This window comes from Colius striatus, chromosome 1 (assembly GCF_028858725.1).
Source record: "Colius striatus isolate bColStr4 chromosome 1, bColStr4.1.hap1, whole genome shotgun sequence".
In the NCBI taxonomy this organism is placed as follows: Eukaryota; Metazoa; Chordata; class Aves; order Coliiformes; family Coliidae; genus Colius; species Colius striatus.
This window is the reverse complement of record NC_084759.1, coordinates 134,875,053-134,900,214: the sequence shown is the minus strand read 5'-3', so window position 1 is coordinate 134,900,214 and position 25,162 is coordinate 134,875,053. Positions and strand designations below refer to the sequence as shown.

Here is a 25,162-nt window from a genome sequence, read left to right as displayed (position 1 = left end):
TCAGGGATTGTTGTTGGTAATACTGCAAGATTTCATGATGTAGAAAAATACATCAATGTCATTTAAATTGAACAAAATGGTTCTTTTTTTTTCCTGTAGAACATTTTTAACCATCTTCTCAACAAATTTGTTCAATAAATACTGTATGAAAAAAACATTTTGCACTTTGTCCCACAGATACAATTTGCCAACCCAATTGATTTCTTTCTCTAGAGCTAATCTGATTTCTTTAGGCTATATATGCTTTTTTATTAAAGATGATGCAATCTTAGCTTTTTACCATACACACACTCACCACACTAAAGAGGGAGAAGACTGTGAACTAGCCTTGCAACAAAATAGAAAAACCTGACACAAATCTCATGAAGCTGATCCCAAAAGGTAAGGGTACAACGAGACCAAAGTTACACAAATTCAGAAACTTATCCACACAGAGTAATATGGGCTGGTGGATTTTTCTCCAGGTGACACATACAGAAAAAAAAATAACTTCATCACATCTGTTACACCCTGTAAAACACCTTTGTGGTAATGTTGCACCTAACTTTCCCAAATCTTTCTGCCTCTGAACTGTGAGAACTCAGAACCAGAACTACAGCTTTGGTAAGCCTTCCCTGGTTTACTTCTTTGAGAATTTCACCACTGTGTTTTGACTCCAACCAAAATTAAGCATATTTACTTTTAAATAGTGTTCCTGGTAAGGCAATAACCTCAAATTTATCTCCCCATTCTTTTTACTAATTGCTCTTATGTCTTTGGGCAAACCTGTGGTCTTCCCTTTCCTCAGCATCTGCAGTTATCTGCCTTGTCTGTGGACAATTTTGGAGTCTCTTTCCTATTCAAGAAGCCAGAAGCTTAGTACCGCTGTAATACAAAGAACAATAATTGTTTTCAAATGTTGTAATAATATTCTCAAACAGTATTGAAGTATTTTGTGTCTGTTGTTTCTCCCACAGCACAATATCAAATGAATTCAGTTTACACGCTTTGGGATCTGCTCATCACATTGTTGTTCTGGAGTTGAACTTCTTATTGGTATCTGTGAGCCCAGTAAAAAGTCCAGTTTTCATTAGGAAGAGCCATACACAGCCAGTCCCAGGAGAACTGAGGCTCTGTTACTGCCAGGATTTAAAGTGCAACAGTAGGTGCCTATCTAGTGCCTTGGAGAGCCTTTCCATCATCTGAAATCACAGAATAAAGGTCTGCCCACACACAGATCCATCCCAGGCCACACGTTTCTTTAACAAAGGGATAAAAGATGGCTTTTGCAAGCTGCCTGGAAAGTTAACAGCTCTAGTCCCTGGCAGGTCAAGGCAGGAGTGGATTCCAGCAGGGAACCGCAGGCTCTGTCCTGCCAGCAGCACTGCTTGGCTTGAGGGTGCTCCAGCTGGAACACCTCCCCTCCATGTTCGTGGGGATGTGCAAGTTTCAAGGAACAGAGTCTTATGTACAGATCCCTCCTTGAGTTTTCAAGGCCAGCAGCAAAGAAACAAACAATTTTTTTTTAATTTGCAAATTGAATTAAGTTGGAAGGAGGACAAGGAGGCTGTGACTACACTGTATTATCAAAGCAGAACCCGTCCTTATAGCAATATCAGTCTTTGGAGTCTAAACATGGGTCAACAGACAGGTGGCCAAATCTTTCAAACACAGAAAAAAATCAAGCTAAGCTTACAAATGAGCCTCAGTAACAGAGGATCAAAACAGACTAGTGCTGGGTAGCATCAAACAACTGATTCCAGACCTCAGGGTGAAGGAAAACTGCAGTCTCAATGAATATACTTTTGGGGAATTTTAGGCTCCGCTCTGTTAACTTGCAATTACATTATAGCTTTGTATTCAGAAGTGACTTCAAATGAAAGAGGAAAAACACAACAAAACCACAACACAGGGTTGTGTTGGTGCTGGGACCTGTCAGTTTAGAAGTTAACAAGAACATAAGGGCTAAGTGTTTGAGCACAGGGGCAGGGAGAAGGGCACTTGGAAACGGCATGTTCACTCCCTCACTGAGTCAGCTAGTGGAATGAAGGTTATCACCATACCTTCACTACACACAGCAAATCTGCCTCTGCTGCAGCACCTCCTATTGATATCAATCTTTTACTCATTCCAGCGAATGGCATAATTTCTAAAGAGGCAAGATCAGATCTGTGGTTTCCCATTCAAGAAGCAACAGGATAATTAATTTTGCCTATCTGGAAAGAATCTACTATATAAACTTAAAGCCACTAAAACCTCAAGCATTTAGAATGAGGTACCAAATGAAATCTACCTTTCCCTCTCATTACCTCTTCTGCCTCACACATCACCTAGCTAAGCAAGCCAACTAAATTACTTGTGGTGGACCAAAGAGCCCACTTCTGGAAGATGCAGAGTCCTTGAAGTAGAAAAGAAGATGCTCAGCTCTCCTGTAGAATAAAAACTTTTTGCAAAGATCCAAAGTCCTCACGTGATGCTGACTTTTCATGCTTTGAGCAACACACAAATGAGCAGGAAATCAGCTAATTAGGCAGGTTAGTGTAATTGCTTATTTTATGGAGAGAGGTGTTCAGCACTTCTGCAAGATAATAATGTAGAGGAAACATTGTACAGAGAAGCAAATATAGCAATGCACTACCTGTAGAAATTAACATCATTTTTTAACAACAGTAAAAGCAACAACAGAAAAATAATTCAATACCTAGCAGTAGGAAAAACTACACCACCTCAGTCTATTCTGTAAATGTAAAACTGGGACCTCCACTCATATACCCAAGTAGTGGTTGTGCAAAAGTACAACTCCAGCTCTATTTTAGTGACTCTGTATCCTCTGTGAATCTGAGGCAGGCCTCAAACCAGAAAAAAAATTACTCTGGGACCCTGTGCATCAAAACTGAAGCCCTGAATTCCCCACACGGCCTGTGGAAGGACACAGACAGTTGTACTCTTGCTCGCTCTGCTATTTTGAGCGCAACAAAAAATGGGTACAGTAAATCATCTATTTAGGCGTATTTCTTTAATTGCTTATTTTATGAAAACTGCAGACAAATCCAGCATTGTATTTCATAGGAAATTAGCCTGACAGAGAGACCTCAGATCTTACTTAGCAGCCAGCTTTTGTGCTCTTGGTATTACTGCCATGGTAAGTAATTACTCATAATGTGACATGCATCCTATCAGTCTTTTAAAAGTAATTAAGAAAAAGTTGCATACATTAATGATACATCCATATATACATCTCATCCTTGCAAGCTTTGCTTTGATAACATCTGCTAGTGTATGGAGAAAAGCCAGTTTTTAAAAAGTAAAATAAATCAATCCTAACAATGGGAGCATTATTAGCTTCCCAAAAGTTATAAATTCCATGTCCCATGCCAGTCAAGAATTTGTGTGCATTTCCAAGTCTGTGAGTTGCCAGATCAGAAACTTCACATCAAACTAGATTTTATAACGAAGAAGCCTTAAAAATACAGTTTATTTCTAGTCAGCCAGTTTAAGAAACCACAGCTCACTGTTCCTGGCAGATTTAGCTGTAGCAGATGATGGGGTCACACCTATCAGCAGCATGCCCTTTCTCCTTGCTGATACTATCCTACCTACAAAGAGTAGGATACAGAATGGGTACAGTGTCCTCTCCTCAATCAGTGTAGTTCAGACTGGTGTGACTTCACTGGCCATCAATTTTCACATCAGTTCTCTGGGCTGTGAAGCGTAGAAACTCAGGAGTGAACAAACATATCGCTTGTCCTCCTCATGCTGCTATTGTTGTGCTTAGTTGCAACAGAAGGGTACAGTGGACATCTGAGGGAGGAAACTTCTTAAGTTTTCCAGTATGAATCACCAGAGTGCATGTGAAAAACATGCAGAGTGCCTTCCTGACCACCCATATATCTTCTGCATCACTCACATTGCCTTGGATTGACATTTCTCCGGTTTAGGTCATTTTCTCTACCCATACAATGCTTAACGATCCTTGGATGTAATAAGAATATCTATACATTAGAGAGGAAAATTAGCAGGGAAAACTTTTGCCTCTAAATGTCAAAAAGACGACAGATGACAGAACAGAAAAATCCTGGATGTCCGAACTTTTCTTCTCCAAAAAAGTTATATTTTAAGAGCTGAGGTCAATAGCCCTCTTAGTACATATTATTTTATGATATTCTTTGACAGAAATTGACAGCAGTAAAGAACAGCTTGTTCCACAAACCCTCCTCTTCCTTGCCTGCCTTCTGTTTGCATGCTCTTCCCCCTTCTCAAATAGCACTTTTTCACTGCTTTCACCTTGCTGATCTCTATTTCCTTTGGACCTGCCTCCTCTAGAACTTCCACGTGGCTTCTTGGGGACAGCCATTGAATACACTGGGCATCGGGTTGAGGGCGTGCACCAGGATCTGGCATCAGGGAAATGACTTTACATTCACTAACTAACCCTGGGACAACCTCTTTCACAGGTCTGAAAGGATGGGCACCCAGGCTCTCGACTCACAGCTGTCGGGCTCTGCAGGCTCTGCTTGGCTCACACTTTTGCTGTATTGACAGTCAGCTACTTCTGCTGAGATTGGCTACAATGAAAAAAAAAGCCTTTTCAGATCATACACGGGTGTGCCAGGGACTATACGAAAGCAACTCTGGCTCCAGGAGGGAGCTTGTCCCCCACTCCCTGCTGCAGTGCCAGGGGAGTCATACCCTCATGGAGTAACTCCAGACAGGACCTTGCAGCAGCACTGCTGAGATCTGAACCTGGGCAGCAGCTACGTGCTGCCACGGCTCACATCACACCTTGGCTCCTGAGGTGGGATCACAGCAAAACACAGAGCAGTGAGGCAGGAGAGAGAAGGATGCTGAGGGAAAAGAGCTTGTGCTGCCTAGCACAAAGCATGGGCAGAATGACAACTATTGTGAGACTTCTCAGTGGTTCATTTGGCATTCTTCCCAGTGCTGCTTTTGAATTCAATACTCACTTCTGGGTATCTAATAGAAAAATAAGGCAAAAACATGAGACTGGAGGTAGGAAGAAGAGAGACAAAAGCATCAGCTCATGGGAACACTAAATTCAGATCAATTTTCAAACTTTACTTTAAAAACTCCAACAAAACAACTAGATTATTTCAAAGTGGGAAATACAATTTTCCCCATGACAAAGAAATGGCCATAATATTTGGTAAGTACTGCTTTTATTTAACAAATACAAAAAAAGAAAAAAAAAGAAAAATAAAAAAGCTGACACCTTTAAAATATTTAAAATTAAGCAGCTGAAACATTTTGTCACGTTAACAATGACAGGTTGTTGCTGTGACACAAAAGTACGTTTAAAATAAATGAACAAGAAAGTCACAGTTCAGAATTTCAGGCTGGTGTTGCTCAACCTGTCTCTTCTACTTGATTGTTATAATGTTAATGGGAATTTTGCTTTTGATTTCAGTAGAGATGTTGGGATCCTGAGTAGTCTGAAGTGAGATTTAGTATTAGGAATTTACCTTTCAGGATAAATATATTTACAGATGAAACAAGATGTACAGAAATACTTTTAAGATACTGTCACTGTACCAAAGGCTCATGGTCCAAATGACTGCAATGGCAGGAAAACAGAACCTTTGGTTTCCCACCACCTTGCTTGAGAGTGATGGTCTAATGCACGGAAGTATCCTTTACTCTTTATGAACATAAGCTGGTTTTAGAGCAGTTTTCAGCTGATTGAGGAGTTATGTAAGTGCACCAATTACATCCAATTACATAATTAGAGTAAATAAGTAATAATATAATTATGTGCTGTAATTATGTAGTTATGACAGGTAGCACTAATGCTGATAAAATCCATTATGAAACTCGCTAAGAACTGTGGACAGGGCACACGAGAACAGAACTTTCAGGGCTTCACTTACTAAAGTCTCTCATTCTTCCAATGGACAAAACAATTAATTTAATTACGATGCCAACAGCCTTTTATTTTTTGCAAATGAAGGGAGGTACAAATCATAGGCTAATTTGTAGCAAGAAAATCAGTAACTACTCATCTACCTTTTTTACCTCCATTTCTCTGTTCACAGTTACTGAGGCTTTGGAGAAATCTGCCTGTACAAATTGCACCTCTGAAAAGAGAAGTCTGAAAATTTGGATGTTAACCTTCACTGTTCCAGTTATCGCATTAAACTGTCTCCCCTGACAAATGGACACAAGGAACATCCAAAGATTGCCCTATTGATGTATTACAAGTTATATGCATCTTTCTGGGTTTGCTAGGGATGGTATTTCTGGTCAAATGGGTCAGGTAAGAAGGTTTTTTTCTACAGGAATGAAAAGTCAATAGGGGAATCACTCATGCAGGTTCTCGGTGCAAACGCGAGTCATGTAGCCAGCTTTTCAAAATTTCTGTCCTTTTGGATGTTTTATAATACCTATCTGACTTCACAAAAGAAGCCTGGATAACAAACAAATAATAAAACCTACTGCCCTGATTTAATATTCATTAATATTTCAGAAAATAATGGATATAAGATAGTGTGCAAGAAGAATGGGCATCACTAGAAGACCTGAAGTGCTTTATTCTCACCAATGTCTCCGTAAAGTAACTGTCTGAAAAGCCAGAGGTGTATAAACTGTGTGTTGTTTTACAATACATTTAATGTTTGACATTTTTTTCTAGAAAGGAAAAAAGAAAAAGAAAAAATAATACTTTGCTTTATGAAAGCTGGATAGCTACTGATTACTTCTGTCACTGCTCAGAGCAGTATGCTAAGCACTGAAGCAAACACAGTGCTGCTGGGAAAATCAAAATCACAAGGAACATTAGGAGTTTACAGACAACATCCACAGTCCAGAGGAAGAAAGTAAAAGAAGTCATCTGCCCCAAGGTTTTTTGAGGCCAGAGACATGTAAGATAATGAGAATGCCTTGAAACAAGACACCTCAGTAAGAGAAATACAAATGAAGTTGGAAACTTGTGAAAATATTGCCTTTGAGTGATGAGTGACTACAAAATCACCTACAAGTTTGTTTACCTGTTCTTGAATGGGAAAATTGGAGGAATGGGAAAAGCGAAGTTAGATGCATAAATAATTCCCATTCCTTTTGGCATCCAGCCTTTCAAATAGTATTCCAAAGCAAGAAAACCATAGTATTCCTGTTTTCTGGAGTTTCTTTTTACAATTCCTCTATCAGCAAGTCTTCAAACTAGATGCTTCACTGTTTGATGGACAAGTGTTACATATAAAAGACTGAGAGACACAAACAGTCATATTTTTGAGCCCTAATGGGGCTGGGCAAAACTGGAAAGAACCTATCAGAAATTACAGACATTTTCCCTGGTGCTCAGTTAATACTGATAACCATTCCAATGTTACTTTTTGCAATACTTTGCAAGACAGTAGTAGGCAAGTACAAATCATAATTGGTTCCTAACTACAGTTGTGGAGATAGTGAGGATAACACTAGGAGCTTAACTCTGTATTGAAGAAGTTGCTGCAGCATACTCCAAAATGTAGGCCTACATGTTTTTAAAAATGGATCCAATCCTTGAAGACTAGAGGGACTTCTGGAGAGAGTCCAGTGCAGGGCCATTTATAAATATCTAAAGGGTGGGTGTCAGGAGGTTGGGACATCCCTTTTTTCTGTGGTGGCTAGCAACAGGACAAGAGGTAACAGGATGAAGCTGGAACACAAAAAGTTCCACTTAAATATAAGAAAAAACTATTTCACTGTGAGAGTGACAGAGCACTGGAACAGGCTGCCCAGAGAGGTTGTGGAGTCTCCTTCCTTGGAGGTTTTCAAGACCTGCCTGGACGTGTTCCTATGCAACCTGATCTAGGTGAACCTGCTTCTACAGGGGGGTTGGACTAGATGATCTCTAAAGGTCCCCTCCAACCCTTACCATTCTATGATTCTATGATTCGGGTAGAAATTCTCTCTAAGTAATCTAGCTGTGAAAACACAGAAATTTGGGTTTGATCCATTAGAAGCTACAGAAGCAGCCATAAAAGGCATACCTAATCATAACAGAAACTAGTAGAGTTAAGAGAGCTTTTCCAGGAGTATGATTCATCAGAGTTTTTACATATTCTATATAACCTGTGATACAAAATCTTATTCCACCTTGTTCCCTTCAAAGAGGTTCTGAGACTGCCCTGTTCTTAAAGGGCATTGCTGTATACCCCCAGTGAACCTCATTCAGCAGCAAGTCAGTTCCACTGGCAAGTCCCAGTTCCCTTGTGAAAGGTGAATTTGAAGTTTACTTCTCTTGTGCCAGATCCTAACCAGAATTTGGTCTTTTACCAAGGACTTAGTCACCCCTCCCAGCATCACAAGAATGATTGCCCAGCTTTCAGTCCATCACAAAGTCTGAATCAGCTTCTCTCTTTGTCTTCAGGGCAAAACCCATACCTCAGGTTTAATTTCTGCATGGAACATAGCACATTACACACACTTGTCATGTAATTTCATGACTATCATACTGTGCTTGAAACACACCAAACACGTACACTACATCTGCCCATATGGCTGACAGCTGCAAAACAACCCCTGAGTGTTTTCCCTTCAACTCTTTAGGTCCTAAGCAAAGCTGTATTTCTAGATCTCTTCCTCCAGTTGAATATTATACTTTCAGATTACTCCACTCATCTAGTTGTATTATTTTATATAATTTCATAATGTTTCTTGTACAATGTGCTATACAGTGATCTCGCTGGCTCCAAGGAAAGAGTCTTTTTTTTTTTGTCTTTTCATCTTTTTTTTTTTCATTTAAGCAGTTGAAATTGCTTCTGCTATGCAGCACCACTACTTCTGCAACACACCTTCCCTAGATTTTGTACTGGGGAATTTAAACTACAGAAAAATACAATAACTAATCCCACACCAGCCACTTGTAGTTTGTTCAAAGATTTGTTTCTCTCTTTTTTTTTTTTTTCCCTCCTTGCTCCTCCATTCCTTCTTCCATTTAAACATTACACTTCTACATCCATATGTACCTCTCTCATTATCCAGAAAAAACATTAACTTTATATATACCCAGGGGAAAAACAAGCCTTCCTTCAGAGGTCTTCATAATCTCAAAATCTGGATTAGTACCATTTAAACCACCAACATTCTGCCACAGAGGAACAGGGGCTTTGAGAAATCAGTTCAGTGCTTGAAGTCACGTGTTTTGGTGCTTTTCTGTTAATATTTTATATATTCAAATAGGAGTTCCCACCACTGAGGCAAACGTAAAATACATTAGTGAATTGCATCAGAAAAGTCAAACTGCTGCTGCCAGAGGATAAATACACTTACTATGGATATTAATGTATCCCTTGCAACTAAACATTAATACTTAACATACGTACTCGCAAAGTTTAATATCATACAAACATTGCAGGGAGAGGAAGAGGTGCAGAGAAGGAACAGACAAATGAGACAAGCCCTAGAGTCTGGAGATGTTATTGATTCCATGAATTAAAGCACATTTCTGTGCGAAGGTAAAATATTTTCATGTGTGAGAGGACAATCTGCCACTGTGAATAATTTCTTGTAATGGAACAGAAGATAAAGGTGTTTGTTTTAGTTTCTCTGTCTTGTCCATCATACTGCAGAAGTGAAGATCAATTACTGCCAAACAGTACAAATGCCCTGAGCTGGGCAACAAGACCAACAGCTCGGAATTTCCATGGACACAGGCTGTTCCTCTGTACCTGAGCACTGAATTCCTGTCACCTGCCACCCTACCTTCCCGTGTAGTGGCAACAGCTCTTTACAAAAACTCCATTCCATCTTAGCAGTCAAGTATGTATGTGGCTGGGAGTAATCTCTAATTTTAGCTAGCTCTCAATTAAGCATCTCGGCTAAACTAATCACTCAGGCTCTCAATGGAGTGAGAGAGGGAATGCCCAGGATGAGTCACTCCAGCTATCCTAGACACCTGTCTTAAGGTAGGATAAATAACCCACTTTCTGCACTGACAAGACAGAGAGATGGGATCGATTTAAAACAGGTGCCTGACTTGAAGAAAGCTGAAGTATAAGAGGACTAAATGGGTACCCAACATCTCACTAGTGAGGTTGGGTAGGTATGTATAATCAAAGGCCCGATGATCAATAAGAGAGCAAGAAACATAGCTCCAGAAAGGCATTAACCAGCAAAGCCTGACACACACTTCATTGTACTCCTTCTGGGATTCGGGCAAACACCAGCTCTGTAACCACAGATCCTGGCATGGACCCTGAGCAGTGTGATACCTGCCAGGAAGCCCACGGGAAGAAAATGTTGCATCAGAATATCACAGTAGGTGGGAAGAATTCCTCAAAAATGAAGTCCCAAGTCAGGCAGCCTTGATAACCAATTGTTCTCTCTTACTAGAATGAACCCTCTTTGGTAGCAGGCTGGAAACAAAATGTAATCAAACATGTCTCTGCCCCAGTGTCACCAAATTGCTGTCTCTGAATCCAAGTCATACTCTCACAGCTTCATGAGGCAGTTTCTGTAGCTCTTCAAATCCCTGCAGCAACTCTTCTTGGTCTTTTCAAAAGCTTGTTCAGAGCAGTCATAGGAGAAAAGCACCAGCCCTCAATACTGACCCTGCATTTCACTGTTCAGCAGGAGATGTTATTTTTCTGGACAGCAGCCCAGAGATACTGGACAAAGCCGGAGCAGCAGCAGATGTTATGATGCATGCTCTTCTGCCCCTGGTTTGGCTAATGAGGCAGCAGAACCCACAGAGCATGACAGCACACACGCCAAACCACAGACTGTGGCCTGTGCCTTCATCTTTTTCATTATGTTTAAGACAGGGCTTTGTGGCAGACTGTCTAAGACACGTGGAAAGATCTTTAAAAATACAGATCAATACCTCCTACTGTTCAGAGAGAAGGAAAGAGAAAGATATTCTCTGCTCTAGCTGCAAGGAACATCTCTCAGTTGCGGAAAGCATGTGCCCAAATTGACTTACCACAATCATTTGCGCCACGTAGCTCTCTGGGCCGGTGTATTCAGTTGGATCTTTAACTTTGACAAGAACTATAAAGTACAAATAATGCCACATGTTGTGTTCTGACTTTATATGCTCCTCAAATGAAACGGTCTTGTTATCAAACTTGTCTCTCTCCAGTCCTGCAATAAGATGTGAACATAACGCAAAAAAATAAACTTGAACATAAAAATATCCAAATCTGTTAAATACGCTACAGAAAGGAATCTAACTTAATTTAAAGGATCATAAATTTGAAGGATCTTAATTTAAAAGCTATAACTGCACGCAGTAACTGTCAGGCAAGAAATACCAGGCCAGAAGGCATTCCTGACAGAATTCTTTCAGCGCACAGTTTATTCTCTTTTGTGATATTTCCTCTTAATAACAATAACAATATAATAAATATATTACAGTCTTACAGTGCTTTCTATGCTGAGGGCTATAAAGTGCTTTACAAGTGTTGGCTCTGCTTCTTTCTAAATGTATACTGGTTAGCACGCAGCATACAATCTAGGTCCTGATCCTGCAAAGATTTATGCATGTGTTTAGCATCAAGCATATGAATAGTCCCACTTAAGCTGCAGTGGGATCGTTTGTGCATTTAAATCTAGCAGAGAGGGCGAGTCTCTGCAGCTTTGTAGTCACAGTCTTTACAGTGCTGTAGTCATAAGATTATTTTTTTTTTCTCCTATAACAGGTTAAATCTCTGAAGAATGCCATGATGAGGAAGGATGGGATTCACAAAAGTTTGCCTCCTTGTTTACAGTTTTCCTCTCTTGATCTCTTGTAGAGCCTTTCACAGACACTAAAGCCATTGTGCTCTGCACAATGCTCATCCCTGTCAGTACGACCATCGAAACAACATCCAGCTTACAAAACAGAAGGTATTTCTGAAGTCCTCTAGAGGAGTGAAGGCCTGCCCCTCCTTCTGAGTGCACCTCAAAACAAGTGCAATTTATCCATGGGTTTTGGGAGGACAATTTCAATCCTTTTGTTCCCTGTTTCATATCACCTTCTGAAACAGGCGGGTTTTGCTGTTGTTACCCTTCTGGAATGCACTGTGCTGTGAAATGGCAAGCTGTAGTTTCATCTGCATCACACTTTTTGAAATAAAGTCAGCAGCTGCACCCTCTCCATTACTGGTGATGATACGAGTGTGAGACACAGCTTTTCTCCCTCAGATCGTGGGTGGAGACTGAAGCCACATCTTCGTAAAGCTAGCTTTTGACTCATAAAGCAAATCTTTTTCCTACTGAGAAGGAATAGATTTGGAATCAAATTCTGACATTTTTACAGACGTTCCTTGTAGAAGATAACCACTCCTTAGGTCCACACTGTATTTATTGAGGAATAGTTCATTTTGTTCCTTTTGCCATCAAATGTCTTAATAGCTCAGTAACACCTACCACAGATGAAACAGGTTGTTTTAAGTATTTCCTCCTTTTTCTGCTTTTCACTCCTCAGATCGGCAAATGTATCAATGATGACTCCAAAGATCAGGTTCAGAACAATAATTATGACAATGAAGTAAAACAGAAGATCATAAACAACTCGTGCTGCAAACAAGGGCTCCTGAAACAATAATAAGGTTGTGATAAGATATAAAAATAACACACTTCTAAAATATTAAACAACACCTTCACATTAGCTTAAGCAAAGCTACATGTGTTTCTTTTCATATGCCAAATTCCACTAGCCTTACAGAAATAGAGAGGGACTACCTATGGGATTACACAAAGATTTGGCTTCACGTGCTTTTATTGCTTTGGGACTCCTGTTGTCCTTTATGTTGTTTCATACAGCACGAAGACAACAGTGGCTTGTCTACCACATGCAACGCAGATGTATTAGTGTAGTGCTCGACTGAAGATAATTACCCTGCCAGTATAGAAATGGGGATATGCAGTTTCTAGTACCCACTGAAAGAAATGACAGCTCTTCTTAATACTGCCTTGTGGCATACAGGGATATGTTTATGGGATTGTCATTGTGCAACACTCCAGACTGATGCCAGGTTTTCACAATGAACAATTGGAAATCAATCATGCTTGCATGATGCCAAGGCCAGGCCACTATACTCTGCACCCAAGCAGGGCATGTTAATGGTTTCAGGGCTGTACTAATGCAGTCACATGGTTGTAAGCTGGGCCCAGAGGGGGAATACCAAGCAAGCAGCTTTCAAGAACACAACATGCACATGCTCACACACACAGGTGTGGGCACACATACACGTACACAAAGTGTTCATATTTCCCATTTCATCTCACATGCGTGTTTCTACATCATAGATCCTTTCCTTCTTGCAAAGGCTGGAATGGACTCCCATTGACACCTCTAAAAATAACAAAGTTGTTCTGTGGCAAACAGGAGATGACACTCAGTGTAAGGAGGAACAAAAAACCCAAGTCCCTTTCTTCACCATGATACTGATTTGAAAGTCACTGATTTTCTTGGATTCCCACAGATTCATTGGGATAAGAGTGCTACTCTTTGTGAAATTCTTTAACATACTTAGCATTAAATAACTGCTATGTGTCAAGGCTCATGTTCAAAGCCTGTGTTTACAGACTTTATGGGGTTCTCAAATACTTGTAGAATCTCCTAATCTATGAGATAAGACCTAGATTCCTACTAGCAGCACAAGGAGCATTTCCATTCAGATCTGAGTTATTTGTCTCTGGACTCCTGCAAACCCTGCTGAGATCTTATTTGTGTATTTAATCCTCGTGTTATGGCGTAGCTCACCAAGCAAAGTGCTGCTAGATTGCTTTTACTTACAATATTCTTTTTGAACTTAAAATAAAAATGCATAAACCCACCCAAGTATTAAATAAAGTCCTTAAATGAACTGAATTTTGGAGGAAGCTTGTGGAAGAGGACACATACCATGATATATGAAATTTTGTTTTGACACCTTATGGATTACATCTACACTTACGAGTTCACAAAATCATGGAATCATAGAATCATAGAATGGTAGGGGTTGGAATGGATCTTTAGAGATTAGCTAGTCCAAATCCCCTGCCAAAGCAGGTCCACCTAGATCAGGTCACACAGGAACATGTCCACGCTGGTTTTGAAGACCTCCAGGGGAGGAGACTCCACGCCCTCCCTGGGCAGCCTGTGCCAGTGCTCCCTCATCCTTACAGTAAAGCAGTTTTTCCTTACATTTAAGTGGAACTTTTTGTGTTCCAGCCTCATCCTATTACCCCTTGTCCTGTCACTAGATGTAACAGAAAAAAGTGATGCCCCAACCTCCTGACATCATACACATACATACTACAGCCTTGACATATACTCTTTAATCAATCAATCAATCAATCAATCCATCCCTTTCAAAAGTTTGCATTTAGAAATTCTAGTGTGATCCTATCCAGCAACACTTCTTAGCAGTGCTTGGAAGGTTAGAATACGCTCCAGTTTTCCAGATGGAGTAAACTACTACCTAGTGTTCCTTTCTTCAAGTATTACCATAACACCAAGCTTAGCTTTTCTCATTAAGTATTCCATCTGGGATGTAAAATTACACAGATAAATCAGCTGTGTGACATTAGAGCAGACTAGATACAAACACTGTCTGTAACCTCCAAAAAATTGACTTTGGCATTCATGAGATACACAGGGAGTAATGCATTTCCTCAGCCAAAACACTTACATCTTTGGAAGGCTTTCTGAGCACGTCTCCCACACCACCACCATTTCGCAGGCCTTGGTTTAATACAGTCACAATACACATGAGCAGGGTGTCACAGGTCCTTTCTATTCCATCCTCCTCTTCTTCACCTGCAAACAGGAGGGCAGTAGTTTTAGGGATCATAGAATCAAACAAAGCTGCAATTCTATATTAGACAAAGCAACTGCAATACACATCTGCCTTTCATATTTTCCAGCTACAACTTCATTGATCATCCCAATTCATTTGCACATCACTGTTGGTGACATACTTAGGCACATCAGGCATATTTAGCCTGAAGAGAGACAGAGAAAATCCCAAGCAGTTCTCCCACCAGTACGTCTGTTAATGACCCCAAGTAGCTATCTCTGTTCATGGGAGTACTCCTTTTCCTTGCAAAGTTCTCCCACCGGTTTCAGTATGACTGCTTTTTCAGTGGGCCTCCTAAAAGCACAGCTGACATGTAGAGGAGAAGCAATATAAACACAGTTAGAAGCACATTTGTAAAAGGATTGTCTTCCTGTGAAATCATTCCGCTACCTACTCATGTACAGGCCAAGTCATGTTAGCATTTCAAACCACTAAGGAGAGGCTGGCTTTTATATGAGTAAATCTGTCCATGATCTTTCCACTAGCACACGTGCCCAAGCATGGGTCTGATATACATTAAATGAGAGACTCTCCCTGACCTCAGCTTGAAAACTTAGATTCTATTCTTATCTCTGCTGCAGAGCTGCTGTGTGGTTTTGGCCGAGTCACAGAGGGTACTATTGTGCAGGAGACATTTGAACGTGCAGAGGAGCTGGGCTGGAACACCAGTCCCTGGGGAGACTTTGTCTGCCTCGTCTAGAATTCTTCCCATCACGCGCTCAACCCCATGCTGCGGCTACATCAACAGCCTCTTTTTGAAGAGCCCTGCTTGAGTTGTTCCCTGCGTCCTGCTGGTTTGCACTGAAGGGTCAGGACTGTGACTGCTGTCTCTCCCGCCTTCCTTCTCTTTAGGGATAGGTTTGCTTTAGCAGGGAAGGCAGCCATTCTCACTTAGTTTGCTCCATGAACTTATTGTAAAGCATTTTCATAAAAAGCAACCTCCCACTGTGATAGTGAACTGAAACAGCATATTTAACAGCCCCAAACCACCACATCTGGGGCACCGAGATAGACTTTGATAAATTGAATTGACCGAAAGCACTCACATTACAGAGATTTGGCTTTAAAGCATGGGTTCCAAATTGTGGTGTTTGCATTGTGATCAGTGTTTGCAGAACAGAGCTGGTATCTACTGTTTTTGCCATATGAGCAAATTAAATGAGAAAGAACTCCTAATTTCAAGTACTTTGAGAAAGTAGAAAAGCAAAAGCAGACATCAGGATAGATTTCCCTATGTGGTCATTACAGACATCACTACCAATAGTAACTCCAGATTTAAAAAATAACTGCTTAAATATTGTAACTGAAAGGGTTGAAATAATAAACCTTTTTTTTTTGTCCTGTCACATCCATAAATTTTTTACTGGCACGGTGATCTTAGTCATACCAACTCCTTTGCTTTTGTACCCTGCCTTTACTTCCTCCTTCCAAACACTACTCCATCACTTTTTTTCTGGAGCTCATATCTGTGCTTTCAAAGATGATTATCCCCTAGGTAAATGAAAAGCCTTATAAAAGCTGCATCTTCTATTTCATTTATTTAACTATAGATCACGATTTTCACTGTTCACAGGTGCAGGTAAATAGCAAGGATAAACCAGGGCTAAGAACCAGAAACTGCAACAAGAGGGAGAGTTATCTACTAAAAAACACAGGCCACAACTCTCCACATCCACTGAGATCCAAATGCAGAGAAAGCCCATGCTTGAGAGAGACACAAGATAGAGCTCAACAGCTGACTGGGACACCTTGCACCACACACCCCACGTCGCAGCCAGAAGAGAAAGCTCAGGTTGCAAGATCTTTGCCAGAGAACCAGATAGTCTGAAGTTGGCAAAAATCTCCAGTGCAGTAATCTAGACTGTGGGGAGCGTATAGACGTACATATGTCTACTCCCAGATGTGGAGCAACAGGAGCCAGCTAACCCTCCGGGCACATGTTCTCTGCCTCAGCTGGTTTGCCCTGGTGCTCAGCAGTGCCCATAACCCAGACTCAATCCCTGTCTACACAGAATTTGCCCATAGTACCAAAACGAGTGAAATCTATAGAGTGAAATGTTGCAAATGACCCGATATTGACACTAATTGAGGTTCAGATGTTTTTATTTGCAATCATCTCCAGTCTGGTGAGTGGCCCATTAGTGGCTAGACAGTATTAGGTAGGCTGTCGTCTTCCTAACTAATTTAATTCAAAGGCAATGAAAGTTCACAATGTTAATCACAGGGCAGTAAGTGGGATGACAGAAAGATTTACTTTAAAAATCCTCATCGGACGGACCACAGCCATGTGGCTCCTGGGTCTGATCTCCAACACAAGCACAGACAGGAGAGACATATCAGCACCAATGAGGATCTAGCCAAACTTACACAGAGCAGTACTAGGCCTGGGAGTGGAATGACTCTTTGAAAATGTTCCCTTTTATAAACAGGTATCTGTACACCTTTCTAGCACAGGTCTTTAGGGGCTAGAGTGCAAAGAGACAGTACAGGTGAAGCTCCTTTAGGTGATTAAGCACATCATCAAGCAAAGACTTATGTGATATAGAAATACCTTTAGAGTGAAGAATGAGAGACTCTAGGAGAGATGAGATGCCGATAGCTCAGTGCTGCAGTGAGGAAGCGGGCTGCAGACAGGGCATGCTCTCAGAGCAGAGCAGACAGGCTCCCAGTCAACTACCTCACCAGCATGAGCAATGACTGAGCACAGGCTCAATCAGTGAAACTCAAGGAAGAAGCAGAGTCTGATCAGAACAAATTATCAGCAGTGGTCTGATCTGAAAAGCAATGTATGTAGGTCTCCACTCTGGACCTGAGATGTCATTGAGAACATTTCATGTTTCCTACAGACAGGTGTAGACTTGTTCATGCTGCTACAACAAGAATCTCACCAAATTTCAGGCCTCTGCATTCCATCAAACTCATGCTTTTGCTAAAAGGGAGATCTGTCCAGCAAAAGACAGACTGTAGAGCACAACTTTCTGACAGGTGATTTGCTGGCTAAGATGAGCAAAACTGTTCTTGTTGAACGGGGTTTTTTTTTAATGTTACTGGATAAATAAATTTGCTCCAGGATTAAGTAACGGTGTACTTAGATGTTTTGTACAGTCCTCTTTCACTATTGTTTAATTTTAAAGAAATAGTATCCAAACAATAAGAAATGTGAGATTTCTGTTGTTTAAAGAGCTTGGCAAAAGCCACACTGCATCTCTTTTGACTGATTGATTACTCCTTGAATGCAGCAGCTTTGCCAATAGCTCTTAGACTGTTTTCTCTGTCTAGTCAGACAGCTTCCCATGTTGTTTATGAGGCTTGTTTACACACCAGCTGGGAAGAAAAAGCCTACTTTTATAGCCCTCTCCCTGAAGCCCTTGATCCTTAAAAACTCAAGAATTAGTAGTGGAGGAATAAAGCCTATGAAACAGCATTACGCTGGAACATGGGATAGGAAAAGACCACTTATGTCCTCAGTTTCAGCCTCCAGCAACCACAGGCAACTCTGGCAATAAATATTTTAAGCCTGTAGACCATCCACTGTGCACACAAAAAAACTGTAATGGCCACAACACAATAAAACAAACAACATCTGTAGTGAAAGACCAACCACCACAACTAGACTGTGCCACAGGAAGAGAGTAGGAGAGATAGAGTTGCTCCACTATCAAAAGTCCCTCTCTCTAGCAGAGCCAACAAAATTCCCAAGTGACCCTGCAGTCTCCAACTACAGAAAAAGCACTTTGCCAGCTTGACCTAGGAAAAATTCCCTCCTGACCTAATATGTGGTTACTGGTATCTCGTAACTGTCCCAGCAGGACACACTTTTCAGATCTTTTAACTGAGGATATATGAGTTGACAGGGTCCTTCTGACATGCAGATCAGATTCATAATGCAGGCAGCAAAGTAAAACCAAGTAGACCCATCTGCTAAACCAGAGCAATTAAGCTTTTCACTTGCCACCAGCATGAAGCAACACTTTTTATCTACTGGGAGAAGGTCTTGCAACAGTTTGCATTTCCCTGCATTTGCCACAAGCTAAGAATGGACTGCTGCCTGAGCTTAGCTGAGCCACAGTAACTCATTAAGCCATAGTAACTTCATCCTGGATCTGGGCTCTTAGCTCTTCTGGCTACACTACAACCTCAGCCTAGGTGGATGTAAAAGTATATACAAAATCTTGCTGACATATGTTATGCCATTACAATCAACTTATGTGGCCCCAAATGGTTCTAATAGTGGCTCAGTGTGTGCAGGTGAGGATGTGGCAGATGAGTAGCAAGCTTTTTCTCTCAGTAAAGTCATTTGGAAAGAAGCAATTTGTACATTCAAGCATGATTCAGCAAGGTCTTTTAAGAACTAAATTAATGTTAGTGCAACTGGAAATCAGGTGTGGGAAGTACTCACGCTAAAGGCAAGTTACCACCTAAGCTCCAAGCTGTACAGAAGTTGAGCACTTCTGACTTACAACAATGAACGTCACTTTTCACACTAGCAAAAATTCCCCACAATAATAACACACAAACTCTCATCATCAAATCCCTGATCATCATCAGATCAATTACAGGCTGAGAGTTGGGCAAAGAAGAACCTCGTGAGGTTCAACAAGGACAAGTGCAGAGTCCTGCACCAGGGGAGGAGCAACCCCATGCACCAGTACAGGCTGGGGATTGACCTGCTGAAGAGCAGCTCTGCAGAGAGAGACCTGGGAGTCCTGGTTGATAATAAACTAACCATGAGCCAGCAATGTGCCCTATTGGCCAAGAAGGCCAATGGCATCCTGGGATGCATCAAGAAGAGTGTGGCCAGCAGGTTGAGAGAGGTTCTGCTCCTCCTCTACTCTGCCCTGGTGAGGCCTCATCTGGAGTCCTGTGTCCAGTTCTGGGCTCCTCAGCTCAAGAGGGACAGAGAAATTCTGGAGAGAGTCCAGTGGAAGGCTACCAAGACGATCAAGGGACTGGGACATCTTCCCTATGAAGAAAGGCTGAGAGATCTTCTGGAGAAGAGAAGACTGAGGAGGGACCTTACCAATGCTTCTAAATATACTATGATTCTAAATCATAGTATATATAGGTGTTGAGAGGATGGGGCAAGTCTATTTTCTTCAGTGCCTAGTGACAGGACAAGGGGTAATGTGAAGTGGACCTGCTTTAGGAAGGGGCTGGACTATATGTTCTCTAGAGATCCCTTCCAACCCATTTTGTGATTCTCTGATGAGTTTGGGGGAGGTTTTGTACTAACCTGGGTTAACAATTGGGATGCTTGTGGAACAGTTCTCTTTTGCACAGGCTCCCATCATTGATGTGAGGGTTGTAGTGGGGACTTCACCAATACCTGTGGAAAAGGCAGGATATTGACAAAAAGACAGATACTACATTGATACTAAGTTTTAAATCATTATTTTCTAGAAGCAAATCACTGAGTTGAAAACTTTAGAAGAAAAAAAGCAGAACAAATTACACCATCAATTCCTCATTCTTCAGTCTGCCTCAACAGCTCAAAGCAATCACAAGGAACAAAACCGCAGTTTTATATTTACTGTATATCTCAGCTATTCCCATTTCATCTCCTGAAATTAATGAATCAACATCAAATGCTGCTACTTCTGGTTAGAACAAAATATATTCAAAGCATGAAACAACTGTCAGATATGAAAATAATGTCACTTTAAAAATCATTAGATAAATTATTCACAAAAGCTGACAAGAAGGACACCAAGCTGATGTTCAGTTATTCTGAATGTAGAATATTTAAGAGGTTTCAAGGATTATAACAAAGTTTGGTACTCATTTGTAAATATGTATGGGTTTGTGTAAAACACTAATTTAACATTCCTAAAGTGGGTAAATGTGTACATCAGTTTGATTTTATCAAACCAATTTTATCTTGTGCATCTTCAACAATTTCCTGCATTTGAAATCAGAGATACAGAAAGATTTAAGGGGGAAAAAATGAAGATAAAATCATACAACAAAGCTAACAGTGTAAGACAGTATGTGTAACATAGAAAACACCCACTCTGACTTTCTTCTTGTGCTACTTTGTAAAGAAAATTTTAAAGCACTTTTCTTGGGATGCATAATGTTCCATCAGTATATAGTCAATATATACTCTTTATGAGTTTTTGATCAGGAATGGCAACGTATAAAGCCAGCAAGAATATACTTGCACCACAAAATTCCTCTAAGAATCTAACAGAAGAAACACAAACACCCAAGAATTATTGCACTGCACTGGACTAGTGCTGTGCGTGGCCTTGCATCAGTTGTTCTGTTTCCAAAAAAAAAAAAAAGGTATGTCAAAATAAAGCCAAGTTAGACCATTTAAGATGATCAATAGCAAAAAAGCAAGGTGCATTAAAGAAATCTGCAAGGTTCCTTTGTTTTTTCACATAGTATCAAAATATGCCCACCATTCTTGAATGACCTTTAACTTGTGTGCTTTAAATCCTGAAAGAATAAATTTAGGAAAAGGCTGGCAAACACCGAGCATGATTCTGAGCATGAGGCTGGATTCCACTAGTTGTTCTGTGCTTGTGTACAGGTCTGAAGAGCTCAGCATTTGGGAAAATCATGCCTCTAGGAATTTAATCACGAATTATTCTCAGGTATTTCTATGCAGACAGTTACTTCTCTGTCCATGCTCCCAGCAGGATGGCTGGCTGCATATACAAAGATCTCAATGGACCAGACCTCGCTTTTTATTTTTTTAGCAAAGCAAGTTTGTAACATTCTGTTCACACTGGTAAAACCTCTCATTCCAGAAAGCTGAAATTCTGGCCTTTTAAAAAATGGTAAAAAACTGGTTAAAAACCAGTTAAAACCTCCCAATGATTTTACTCAAGCTAGAACTATACACTAATGGTGATGTTCATGAAACACATGCTAAATTTAAAAGATGCTCCAGGAAACCTTCATCAGTAGAACTGTGGATTCTATAATAAATTTCAGCTGGATGAAGCTTAAAAAATAATCAAATTAATAAACCTACTGAACATGTTAAGATCAAATGCCTCATATAGTACACAGAAAATAAGGCAGATGAAAGCCAATAGAATCCACTTTGAGTTGCTCTTCCAAACACTTAGAAATATAGATTATTTTTTTAATATATTAGCATGTATTTGAAAAGAAAACATATAAATTAATTGTGTTAGACTTCAGTATTTCAACAGATAAGCATAGTCTAAAACAACACTTATAGATGTTACATTTTACCCAGAGACTTAACTGAGTTCTCAGGCATATGAAATTAGTTCTGCTTTCACAGATACAAATAAAGCAATTCAATTTGCTTAGATGAAAGTTAGGTTAGGCAGAGAGAAAAGGCGTATGTTGGGAGCAAATTTTAATATAAAAAACAATACCTGCAACAGGAGTCCTGATTTTCAACCTGTCGACCTCCATGATAAAGTCATCTTTCAAGAAGAGGAACCCAATGATGGAGAAGAGGTAAACTAGGATGAGTGCTAGCACGGCAGTGAGGATAATGGAACGACCATTCCGGGTAACACTTTTTATCACATTTAGCAGTGTCTCTTCTCTATACACCAGATCAAACAGCTGGGAAAAGCACAGAGTAGAGGAAAAAATGAATACAAATGAGGCAATATAGAAGAAAACAATCTGAACTACTGAAATGTACATCTAGCCATCCTCTAAATTCTCCTCTTCATAAACACATAATTCACATTGATTTCAGTGGGAGCTGGGAATGCTTAGAGGAGGAGAAAATCTAGCAGAGAATTTTAAATTTTAAGAACGATTATAGGCAAATCCAAAGTCACAAAGCATATATGACCCTGATCCAGACATGGGTAACAGTTACCAACAAGATCCATTGTTTCCCCATGTTCAAAACTGGGCTAGATTAAAATTAAAAAACAGCACCTTCACATTATGGTTCTATATTATGGATCTTCATGCTATGGATCTGTATCTACAAGTTCATTTTTCATGTGATCTCCCATCTCATAAACATGTACTCATACATGTAAGTAATTACATGTCTGTAAATTGTTTCTTTGTGCTTGTGGCATCATTTAAAAGTCACTCATATGTATAAAACTGGGGCCATCTCATTTTAGGACAAAGTTAAATTCATTGCACTGTTTGTATAAAGCTAGAAACTTCTATTTTTTTTTACCCTGCACTGTATGCTTTCCTTGGATTTAACTTTAAAGGGAGGTTTTTCTATTTATGTTCTATGGTGCTTTTGATCTTATCTATAATGTATGTATTTCCACTTCAAAACACTCAGATTACAGATATAAAGTGACACACAATGATTTATCAAATGGTCCACAGAAGATGATATTAGCCACAATTCACAAGATCTGAAATCCACCGCCTTGTGAAGGATTAATAATAAAGGAAGAAAGTCAGAAGATAGTTATCATTCATTCCATACAAGAAAAAGCTTAAAATAAGGAACAAATATTAATGTATCCACTACAAAGTGAACACCTGGAAGGAACCTGGGAATGTGGACAATTATAACAGCCATGAATCATGAACACTGTAACTAGCACTTACAGAAAAAATTAAGCACAAAAAGTGTTTCTTAAACCACTTGGCACTCTGTAAAGTACTTTAAGGCAGTGAGGACATTATTATTGAAGGAATGACAGGTAATTTGCTGTGCATTTTTAAGCAGCAGAGTTGCATCCATTTGAAAAGGGTCCTGCAGCTACAGCCACAACATCTTGTCTCCTTCGAAATCTGGCTAACTTTTGAAGTTGACTTTAATGTCAAGGTCTGGAAAACTTGACTTCAACAGAAGCTCTACCAGACTAAAGACCAAATCCCTAAAAGTTTAAGTGTGCTTAACACATCACTGTGAAATGCTGAGAGTTCACAACTATTCAAGAAGCTGAGAGAAATATGACAACAGGAAAGTGAACGTACAAAAATGACCACAATTTAATCAGTCTCCCTACAAACTTGTTCCAGTATAAAGCAAAAGGATTAGAAAACAACAGCAGTGAAACACCTTTTACTGCTATTCAGCATGAAGGGAGCACTTAGCTGAGTTTAGCATAATTTTGTATGATTTATTTTCATTGCACCTGTATCATATTATAAAAAGGCATTCCACCTGGGTAATGGCAACAGAAGAAAATGAAGTGGGATACATTTAAAGTGATGAATCTTCCTGATACACCAGAGGCATGCCATATCAATTTCTCAAATAGGCTTTTTTAACATTCATTTCATTAGGGCTGCAAGATGAACTGAGGAACAAGGTCCTTTGGTATAGGTATGATGCACACAACAGTGGACAACTCCTGTCCCAAAGACAAAGGAGTAACGGACACAGAATATATGTAAGCTGGGAGAGGGTGGGAGAAAGGAATGGGTTTATATGATGATTGTCTGAAAAGCAGCAGGCAAGCTTTCAACTCTAAACCAGATAAAATAAGTCCTAATAGACACAGGTTCTAACGAAAACAGCAGCTCCTGAGGGGCAGCAACACAACGGCATGCTAAAAATACACATGCTTTGGCTTGATTGTCAGGAAGAAATTGAAGACAGCTGCATGGGTAACGGTATTTTCTATTTTTGCAAACTTTTCCTCTCCACAGAAGCACATACTTACCAGGAAACTATAGAAGAATTCATGCACGCAGAGGCCCAGCATGCAAACCAGGACATAAGCTACGTGATAGAGGAAAGCCATGTCCATGATGACTGCTCGGTAGCCACGGGTGAAAGTTCCACGATTCCCAACAAAGCTCACCAGAAACACTATTTTGTTACAAAGCTGTAGGGGATAACAAAGACTAGGCTTATTCCACCAGAAAAAAAACCCCTCTTATTGATTGTTTGCATTGCTGCAGCGTGTGAAAACTCTACATAGGTTGCCTTGACTAAATGCACAATATCTAGATAGCTGGAGTAAGATGAGAGAAATCCATCTCCCAGGATACACTAGGAGGAACTGGAAGTACATCATCCCACTAACACTGCACTGTGCCTCATTATATTGTCATTCATTTCTATAACGTTAGCGAGTATGTAGGGCAGGATTAATGTCATAAATCATTAAAAAGCAACTGAAGAATAAATTCCTAACAATTTTGAGTTTATACCCAGGAGTATGTGAGATCAGTTAGGCATGCTACTAGAAAGAGAACAATAGTAACACAACAGAAAGTGTCTGGGGTGTGTTTAAGACCTACTATTTCCTTCAGATATTTTTTTCAATATAAAATCCCCTAATAAAAATACCCCGACAGCATTTCTGAAGTATGGCATTTAAGCAACAGCATCAGATTTGCCATTGCTCCTGAGTTTTGTCTACATGCGAAGAGCGGTGCAGAAGCAAACACAAAAGGGCTCATCTGTTTGTTAGTCCAGCAATGAGGACTCAATATGTTTTTTTCTTTCACAGATTTGACATGGGCAAGAGCTGCTTACTTGTCTTTAT

The 25,162-nt window shown here is 40.1% G+C and overlaps 1 protein-coding gene across 5 annotated transcripts in view; it reads right to left on the bottom strand.

Moving 5' to 3' along the window:
- The window catches only part of ITPR2 (inositol 1,4,5-trisphosphate receptor type 2), a 262,685-nt gene that overhangs the window by 15,267 nt on the left and 222,256 nt on the right, over window positions 1-25,162 (bottom strand). For all 5 annotated transcript variants that reach the window (XM_062008731.1, XM_062008738.1, XM_062008748.1 and 2 more), the window contains 6 exons: window positions 24,332-24,496; window positions 22,100-22,295; window positions 19,975-20,067; window positions 14,574-14,701; window positions 12,325-12,490; window positions 10,898-11,058 (listed from right to left, as the gene is read on the bottom strand). In XM_062008731.1, the coding sequence (XP_061864715.1) occupies window positions 10,898-11,058; window positions 12,325-12,490; window positions 14,574-14,701; window positions 19,975-20,067; window positions 22,100-22,295; window positions 24,332-24,496 (909 nt within the window). The remainder of the gene's footprint in view (window positions 1-10,897; window positions 11,059-12,324; window positions 12,491-14,573; window positions 14,702-19,974; window positions 20,068-22,099; window positions 22,296-24,331; window positions 24,497-25,162) is intronic.